The sequence below is a fragment of the Triticum dicoccoides genome, chromosome 6B (assembly GCF_002162155.2).
Source record: "Triticum dicoccoides isolate Atlit2015 ecotype Zavitan chromosome 6B, WEW_v2.0, whole genome shotgun sequence".
NCBI classification, from domain to species: Eukaryota; Viridiplantae; Streptophyta; class Magnoliopsida; order Poales; family Poaceae; genus Triticum; species Triticum dicoccoides.
Window position 1 is genome coordinate 688,564,564 of NC_041391.1, and position 10,153 is coordinate 688,574,716.

The window sequence follows — 10,153 nt, forward strand, 5'->3', positions numbered from 1 at the left end:
CCGGCCGGTCCGCCTCTGCTGCCTGCTGCAGAGAAAAAGAAAGGAGAAAATCATCATCAGGAAATACCATGCATGCACTGCCAGTATCTCTTTTCATACCGATGATAAAAGAGTTGCCAGCATGCATGTCGACCCGCGGAGCACAACGAAATCAGAACAGTATCGGCGCCACCGCAGCTTTACGAGCTCACTGACTGACGAGTAACCAGCCGAATCGAGATCGCCTTGCCTACAACGACAGCAGTAGAACACGGAAACAAATGCCCCAGCACGGCTTACAGCTTTACTTATTTTTAACTCTAATACCAGGGTTCAGCTAATCGACTAACAAAGCTAGGACATGACAGCAAAAGGGACCAGCAAGAGATCAACGAACAACGGAGAAAAGGTTAACCCTGCTCATTTACAACGTTCTATCTAAAAGGGACTTGGCAGAATAGGAAATGGGAGGTCGTGCACATGGCCATGGCAGAAGGGGAGCAAAACGGTGGGCTCGAGCAGGATTGCCACCACCGGCGGATCAGGACACGTCGCTCAGTAGCGCGACCAGGTCGCTCTTCTTCATCTTCGAGTAACCCCGGAGTCCCCGAGATTTCGCCAGCTCCCTCAGCTCCGTCACCTTGAGCGAGCTCAGGTCGGAAGCTTCTGCGGAAGGACTACCTTCCAGACTGTCAACATGGGATGGGATGCTATCTGTAACGTCATCAGCATCATCCAATGGTTCCAGATAATCTTCGGGTTCATCGGTGTCCAGCACGTCTGAATCGTCGTCTGAGACAACAAAGTCGTCCAGAGATGCATCTTCTGGTGCTATCACAGAGTCGGGTTCGTACGGGGAGACTGAATCAGGTTCATCTTGAGCAGTCTCCTCCTCCAGTGGCGTCTTGGCTTTCAGCACAGCATCGGTCATGCCATTGACGACAGGCTTGGCATCAGCATCTGGATTGGTAACAAGCTGGAACTTGACCCCAGGGACAGGAGATCTTCGCCTGAAGCTTGAAGGCGGTCTCTGGAAGGTTGCAGGAGGTGGCTTCTGCCCTTCCTGGGCGTCGTTCTTCGTGCCAAATATCCTTGAACTTTGCTTGTTTCCAGAATCACTGCTTCTCCATGTCTGATCAAAATTCTGCTCTTTCTCATCGCCGCTCTTTCGTTTTTGGTCCACCGAGTGTTTCCTGAGCAAATTAAGAAGGGAATCCACACTTCCCCTCTCACCCTGGGATTTTGCAGGTTCAGGCTTCTTGTCCTCCCTGCCTTTTCCCCTCGCTCGCAGTTGTGCTTGCACCCTTTTAAATAGCTCTACAATCTCCTTTTCCCTTTCCCCTGGAGCTGATGTTGCATGGGGACGCGTGTTGCTTGTCAAAGATATAGGTGGTCCATTTTTGGAGGATACTGTATCGCTATCAAATTCATCATTATTCTCAGAGTCGTCCCTTTCTTGGAATGGCTTGCTTTTCCCCCTTGATGATGAACCCCTCTTCTGTTGTCGTGAGATATCTGGATTCCTTGGTCTATGGTTGTTGGGGGTAGCACCACAAACCAAAGACACAGTCAATGGTCCCAAAATAGTTGATTTGCTGAGGAAACAAGATCCTGGGACGAATCTGCAATTGCCATGATAGACAGGTAATGTTCCTCTGCTTGAAACTCCTGGGCAGAAAAATAAACAGTATACATCAGTTATTGCTTTGGAAGAAGCTTGGTGGACAAGTGGGAAATGGGCAGCTTAAGATGGAACGGTATGCAGCATGTCAGACAGATGTGAAATTTGAAAATAAACATAATATTCGTAGAAACAAACAATTGCATTACAAAAAAGAACACTTTTAAGTTTTGACCGAACTGACAACAGACATATCAAGATCCACATGGGCAAAACTCATTTGATCATAGATACATGCATAAAGGTAACTTGCTGTGTTCAAGGAAAAAACAAGGCATTTGACAACTGAAAGAAAATGGACTGTACTTCAGAATTAGCTCATATGGGAAATAATAAATATTCCAGTCACTTTCGCCCCCAAATGCAAGTCATGAATAAAAAAAGGAGTGTATCACAACATGAACTGCCGCAAGGCACAGCTCAATCCTGAACAGATCACAAGACGGGTTAATGGTATGAGCCAGCTAACGTGTCCTGTCGGTCGATCTCTAACATAGATACAGAGCTACTTCATGAGTGGAGGAGAACGCCATACAGTTGCTCTGTTCATATTCATGAATCAACTAACATATGCATCCTAATTAAAGCCAAAGAACGCAGAAGAGATGCACATTTACACCATGTGCAATCGAGTACAAGCGCCTGCTCCTAGCGGCAAACACGGAAATAACGAGCAACAGCAGTCTTATATGAATTAAATTGGGAAAGCAAGTGTCTCGTGTCCACTTTGAACAAGTCAGATTTCAGATAGCGGGAAAATTTGCGCTAGCAGACATCTAACGGGCAACATTTAAGTCAATCCAGGAAGAGAGGATAGTACAAGGCATCTAAAGGGACGATCCCCCGAAAATAGTTAGGCAGTTGCTGTAGAACTGCAGGAAGTGTGAGGTGCACATGCCATCTAATGTGCATACTGCATACATATTCCACTTGAGTGGTTTATAAACCCCCAATCCACTTAATAAGTAATCGGCTATCATATTCATATAGGAATAAATATGGCAAATTGACATACATTGACTTGAGCACAACATGATTGGCATATACAAATCTAAATAAAGCAGCTCAACTTGCATAATCTGGACCAGAAGCAAACACCACTACAGCTAGGTGAGGAATGAGGGTAAGAAATGGATTCAAATCCCCTCTTACTACCTAACGAGGTGGTTATTGCAGGTAACCAGGCCAAATTTTTTTTAACTGTCCATCACGTATGCCATCAGGGAGAACATAAATTCAGAAATGCTCCAGCATCAAAAAGATGGGAGCATTGTCCCAAACCACTCTCTCTCTCTCTCTCTCTCTCTCTCTCTCTCTCTCTCTCTCTCTCTGCAAGCCGAATTAGCACTGCCCCTTAGCAAGATATATAGGATCCATCTCACAATTCACCAGTGATAACAATTTGGGGAGCGCGCACATGTATGATTCTGCCCCCAATTAAGACGAGGCTGAGTTCCTACACGTTGAGCCCCTCTGTGACAGGGGTGCGCGTACGCAGCGGCCTAACTACTGCTAGCGCAGCACCGCAGTGCTGCTGCTCCTGGCTACCACTGCTACGGGTCAGTGTACCACTGCTGGACGCCGCAGAGACAAGGGGAAACGCGCGGTGGGCGGCAGCGGCGGTGGAGCAGACAGGCCGCTCCTCGCGCCGCGGAAATCTCGAAACCCTAGACGAAACTGGACCCTACGGCATGTAGACGGGTAGCCGGAAACAGTGGGGAGGGAGGCGGGCTGCGGTGGGGAGGGGGGACTGTGCGGTACCGTGGTGGTGGAGGAGGGCGGGGGCAGCGCCGGTCATGCCTCGGGGCAGACGCCGGTGGAGGAGCTCGCTTCCGGGGGCGGCGGCGGCGGCGCTGGTGACTGCCGCTGAGAAGGAGGGGAGAGGAGAAGGCCGGAGCGATTGGTAGCCGTAACTGATAGAGTCAGCGCAAGTGGGGGATTTTCGGCGTGGGTTTAGGTCGCGACGTGGGCCGGCTGGTGTCACTCGCTCGTGGAGCAAGGCCGAGCTCGCGGAGGCCCGTTGGAGAGCCAGGGTTGTTTGTTTTCAGGGATTTTTTGGTGTAGGAACCAAACAGGAAGGACTATTATGGACTAAAAGTTATTTTTTAGGACTAAATGGATAAGACTTTTAAGGAGAGTTTTTTTTGAGACTTTTTGGGACTTTCCCAACAATGCCCCTCCCTGCACCCATTACCCCGCCGCCCCCATGGTGTTGTTTGGTTGTTATTTTTCTGTATACTAGGGGTAACATGGTCATTTAATAATCTCTAGAGAGGGACTAGAAACTTTTTAGTTCCTGGAAACAAACAGGCAGGGACTTTTTAGGGACTAGGGACTTTTTACTTGGAACTAGAAAAAGTCCTAGGACTTCTGAACCAAACAGGGCCCGAGTCAGCAGACATTACGTTCGTCTAAAAAAATAGGCTTTTACGTGGATCCCATATTGGAGGCTACTCCAACAAATATTTTTCACTCAGTTTTTTATCTTCCTTTTTTTCAGCCGGTTTTTAAATATATTTGTAAAAACATATAAACAGTAAAAATAAAGAAATATTCAAATTAAATATAAGATCCTAATAAGGGGCTGACGCTCCCTACAGAAAGACCCTGACACGGATGAACGTTCCCTTGGGAAGCTCATTCAAGCGAAAGACGCCACTAGGAGTGTTCTCTAAAAAACACTCCGATGAAACGTCCAGGAAGTGTCATGTTGTAACAGAGAGATTTTTCATGCCAAAAGGGGAGAAATTTTTCATCCCCAATAATAAAATCATATGATGTGTTAAAAAACATATGATACAGCAAAAATCTCATGCGTTTTAGGGATTTTGCCATGCTGCAACAGAGACAATTGGCAAACTAAGTAAAAAGAGGACTTCACATATGTTCATGAATTGCCATGGTATAGCAGGCCGAATTGCCATGCCTTGAAGAGTAGCTACTATGAATTCTTCAAGTATTTGACATGCTACGTCTAGGGGGTGCCATGCTACACACCGGGTCGTTCCCTAGGAATGGTGTATGGGAGAAAACAATTGTGTCGTTTCTGGAAAGGTGCATGAGAGTGAACCGTGTGCCTCGCGGGGATTGTCGCGTTTCACCACCTTAAGATTCATGCTTCAAATCGAACGCACCAAAGAGTGTGCCTTAGAGATATCACTCAGAAAACATTAGCTTTATAGGACATCTGTCAATAAATGTTCATCAAAATTTAAAATGATTGTGAATTCTAGAAAATGTTCATAATGTTTAAAAAATCATGAATGTAAAAATATTTAATTTTAAAGAAAATACTAAAAGTTTAGAAAAAATATTCACGAATTAAAATGTTCTCGAGATTTTTAAAAATGTTGAGTGTATTAAAAATATTACTAGTATTGAAATTATTAATACATTCCCAAAAAATCACGAATTAAAAAATGATAAATTTGTTTGTGAATTTCGAAAAAAATTAAATTTTCAAGAAAAGGTAAAAAGGGAAAAAATGGGGAAATGGAAAAGATAAAAGAGGAAGAAAGTGGAGAAAGGAGACAAAAGAATACAAGGAAATACAAGCAAAGAAAAAAAAGAAAAAAACAAGCAGGAGACAAAAAAGAAAACCGGCAGTCTCTTCGCTACATTAGTTGGCCCGGCCCATAAGCTCACCACCCTGTGTGAAATTGACTAAGAATTAGTTAATGTATATTTTCTCAAAAAAAAAGTTAATGAATATTCGTAAATTTTACTGAAAAGTGAATACAACACGTGTTAGTAGGAGGCGTGACACCAAGCTGCCAGCTTGGTAAGCAACAACAAAAAATTGCAGTAGGAGGCGTGACGCATGTCCACACATCAATTCTTTCGAGTGATGCTCTCCTTTGCACCCCTTTTTTGTTGCATACATGAGAACCCAATTCTTTTTTTTAGATCAATAACAGCAAGATTTGGGGAGCAAATCCTATTTGACACTCCTTCTATTTTAGACTTTTAGATTAATTGGAGAATTGTGAATTGGAAATAACTTCACAATAAATAGGATTTGCTCCCGAAATCCTCCTGTTAATAAAAAAATAGAGTTGGGTTCGCTTGTATGCCACCATAAAGGGGTGCGAAGGAGAGCAACGCTCAAAGGAATTGATATATGGCGATGTGTTGCGCCTCCTATTAACACGTGTTGTTTTCACCTTTTAGTAATTTTATGAACTTACTTTTTTTTACTCGCAAAAAAAGTAAATTTATGAGAATGAGTTAAAAAATATTTATAAATTTACTTTTTTTACTCACAAAAACAGTAAATTTATGAATATTTTTCAACTCATTCTCAGTTGGTTTTACAAACCAATCTGATTATATAAAATATTCATGTGTTAAAATATTTAATCTACTAAAAGAATATTGCCTCGGTCGATTGAGAATCGGCTAATGTTTTAGTCGGTTTTGCAAACATATTCATACTGATCTAGAACAATGTTCACCATGTAATTTAAATTTGTCCATCTAGTGCAAAAAGGGTAGTGTTTGGTCTCAGAGTTCAGAAATAGAAAATCTTGAGTGGATCTCAATGTTAATTAAAAAGAACTAGACCAACAGGGAGGAGCCCCTGTGGCTTTATAATTAGGAAGAAGGGCGTGACACACTTGCGAACCATAGTATTGAACACGCACAGGCAGGGAGACGCTACTGCGCTCCCAGCACTGGCTATGAGCCCATCCACAGCTCGATGTTAATTATAGGCTGGGAATTAGCAAAGTCATTGAAGAAATCTAATGGAATCTAGATGATATGGATAGCGATAATCTGGGAGAATGTAAGGACGGCAAATAATTCAATGTTGTAACTAGGAGCTTTTTCCTTTGACTTAAATAATAATTTATTTTACCCGGGGGTTGAGGGGCATGCTATTGGGATTAAAGGTGAATACTTTGTGCAGGAACTAATTTTTGTGAAAGATGTGCATTTTTTTTAAAAAAAAGGAGAAAGTCACTCTGGTCTCTACATCTATTGATGCACTTCATCGTTGTGCAAAGAACACACTAAAATGGTGACTTATTGCTACTTTATCTCTTCACCACAATGCACACATGTTCAGTGAAACTATGTAGGTCAAACATTTGCACGTGTAGTTGTTTCCGAATTTTTTAAAGTTTGCGGAAGACAGTTTTTTATACACTACTTTAAAAAAAACAGGGAGGGTCCTCAAGGACCTCAAAAAACGGGCCTAGAGATGTACTGCTCAAGAGAGCCATGTACCCGACGAGGCAAACTGTACTTACAGTAGTAAGCAATAGCTAGGTGGATGGATAGATCCAGTGGTTGTGTCCAGGACACAAGGCCAGTTAATGTTTGTGTGGTCACAAGGCCAGTTAATGGTTGTACCTCTGCTCCATTCATATTAGTTTCAGTCCTCTACTCCTATCACGCGCATAGAATTGCACCCTTGCTATTTTGGTATGGGAACACCACTTGGTCACACAGGCTGTGTATAACCTCAAGCTTGTAGATGTACTATGGTTGATGGTTTGATTGCCGATTGTTTAACCTTTTATAGGAGAAACCGGCTAACTATGAAGCAAATAATGACAAAAATCATAGCCCATAGAGTTTATGTACTATATTATTTTCTATTATTATTAATTTCTATTATTATTAATAGTACCAAGGTTATAAATAGCCGGTTATAGTCCTGATATAGCATTGGTACAATTGTGAGATCACGGTGCCGTTAAATGGTATTCTTGACAATTGCCCAGTATGTTATAGAGCAGCAGGCTATAGCCCCGCTATACCGCCGCTATGGCTATGGAGGACTTTCGCTATTTGGCATAGCCCATCATTTAAAACTATGATTAATACACACCAAATAGTAAAATATAAGTTATTTGTATACTAATCTTAAATGATAAACCGTTGCGGAGTAATCATAGACTATATGCGAATAGTAGCATAATTAAAGTTAAATAGTGGACTTGACTATTAGGTTATAGTACCCACTACATTAATCGTACTGAAGTAGCTAGTCATTAGTACTCGACTGCTCTCATCCACATTTATTAGCAGGTATATCGGCCCGAGACAACTGTCAACAATAGTATTAGCCACCAACCAACGTACGAAGACTTGTCAATGCAATAATTTTATATGACAAAGAACCATACGATAGATACCATGAGCCGCTTCTTAGTGTTTTTATCATTTGAAATTATGTGTGCAACATGTTGCAATTATCTCTAAGCCGAGTGGCTGACGAAAGAAAACTTTCTTCCTTGGGGTAGTTGTAGCAATTTATCTACATCCACAAGGAGGAGGTCGGATGGCCGACCGGGAATTGAAAGTTGCAGGACCCACATGTCTGTGACATAGAAAATAGGATTCATTTGAACGCATGTATCCAAACAATCCACATACCACAGTATGTACGCATGTCTGTACTGTACACAAGAGAGCATCAAGTACAGAGATTGTCACTCACAATAACTGCAAGGTACAGCTTTTTTCTATATCAAAAAACTGCTACGTACATGTGCACGTTTTATGTGATGTATATGTACGCTCCCCTTGCTCACAGGGTCAGTACTCAGTAGTGCGTCAGGTCAGAGGTCGGAATGGATCGACACCATATAGTTGCACTGCTTGCTCTCCCAGATATCCAGTCCACACCCGGGCCGAATTCCCAATCCATCAATACCCGGGCATATGGGAATCCAACTCCAAGAGATGAAAAACAATCATATGATTTCGAGCTGGGCTTCATGTAGCATTTTGTGGGAAAAGGCAAGAGTGACGCAATAGACAAGGCTTCTCTGGCTACTTGATGGATGATATTCATTCTCTTGGCCCATCCTTTTGGATTGGATCATCGTTGTGGGTTGGAAGGTGTTTGATGTTTTATGTCGAGGTGTTCTTGTGAGGGTTCACATGGCGTAGTAGCAATGTCGAGGTTTGTGGATGTTGTATAATCGGAGAGTCTGGCGGGGGCCGCCTGTGCAGTTGTGGGGTTTTCTTGCCATGTGAGTAGTTAGTCCGTGCTCCGTTTGTATTGGTTTTCGCCCGGTTTTCCTTTAATTAACTGGGCAATTCCCTTCTTCTTAATTAACTGATGAGGCAAAACTTTTGCCTCCGTTTCAAAAAAATGTAGCATTTGTTTTAAAAAATAGAACATTGATTTTATACCCTAAAATATTCTTAAAACAATTGCATGCACACACACATATATATAGATGTGTAGTATGTGCAGACGATTTTATGGTATATTTTTTTTTTCAAATGTGGCATACATAAAACGATAAATACTGGACAAAAAATGATTTGCCTTTTATTTTTTGGGCTAGAAATGTGTTTCATGCATAGCCTACAAATCTTTTTTTAAATGGAGGCAAAAGGTTTCCCTCATCCATTAAATAAGGGGAGAATAGAGTTTGTTACAACACACCCACAGAATACGACATGAAAGATTACTCTCGCAATATAAATGTCCCTAATCTTTTTGTCCCGGCGGTGATCCAAAAGTTCGCCTCGTCCGATATATTGAGGAGAAAGATCGTCGGTGTAGCACTTTTGTGTCGGAGCAGTCTTGTGTTTCGCTCATTCCAGATAGTCCACGACACGAGCATGGTGATAGAAGCTTTGGCCTTCCAGTTGTGGGTGCCAACGGCGCTAGCACTTGCCCACCAATCCTCAACATATTCCATCAGATGCCAAGAGGAAGTGTCCATGCCCACAACATGGAATTTTCTCAATGACCAATCTCCAAAGTCTCATGGTGTAGTGGCACTTGAAGAATAGGCGCGGTCCACATTCTTGCATCCTCTTGCACAAGGGGCAGAGACCGCAATTTGGCCACCCTCTCTTAGCCAACCTACCAGCAGTCCATATTCTATCTTGAAGTATCAACCAAGCAAAGAACTTAACCTTTGGTGGGGCCCGAGCCTTCCAAACCATCTGATCTAAAGGGGAAAACACCATGCCCAGAAATTGTGCCCTATAAGTGGAGGCCGTCGAGTAGTGCCCGCGCATCGTATGCTTCCATGTGATTTCGTCCCCGATGAGCTTGTCGAGATGTCTCTCGCTCGAAAGCATCCATAGAGCAAAAAAAGTCGAATGTGTTCAACGGAGGCAACAGTGTGTATGTGTGTGTGGAGGGGGGGGGGGTTAATCTTAAGGATCCAAGCATTACCCTTAAAGGCCTCCCGCACCTTTCAGTTTTTCCTCGAGGAAGCCTCATGCATGAGCGCAACAATTTCTTTAGGCTTGCACCCATAAAGCCAAGGAGAGTCCCAAAAGGAGTCCTCACACCGTCTCCCATGAAGATGGTAGTCGAGGCATAGACAAAGTTGAGGTCTCCCTTATCGCACGAGTTTTCCATCCCCACCCACATCTTGGAAGGCTCCTTCCACTCATACCAAGGCCATCTCAGGCGCACGACACGCGCAAACTTGTTAGTGTTGAGCACCCCAAGACCACCATATTCTTGCGGCCGGCACATGATATCCCAATTCACCTTGCATTTGGCTCCGG

At 43.1% G+C, this 10,153-nt stretch overlaps 1 protein-coding gene across 1 annotated transcript; it reads right to left on the reverse strand.

Moving 5' to 3' along the window:
* Positions 1-246: 246 nt before the first annotated feature.
* LOC119324039 (SAP-like protein BP-73) lies at positions 247-3,587 on the reverse strand. The gene is made up of 2 exons (XM_037597771.1): positions 3,422-3,587; positions 247-1,647 (listed from the first exon to the last, which is right to left on the reverse strand). The coding sequence occupies exons 1-2, from the start codon at positions 3,456-3,458 to the stop codon at positions 521-523; spliced, it is 1,164 nt and encodes a 387-aa protein (XP_037453668.1). The 5' UTR covers positions 3,459-3,587; the 3' UTR covers positions 247-520.
* Between the last annotated feature and the right edge of the window lie 6,566 nt (positions 3,588-10,153).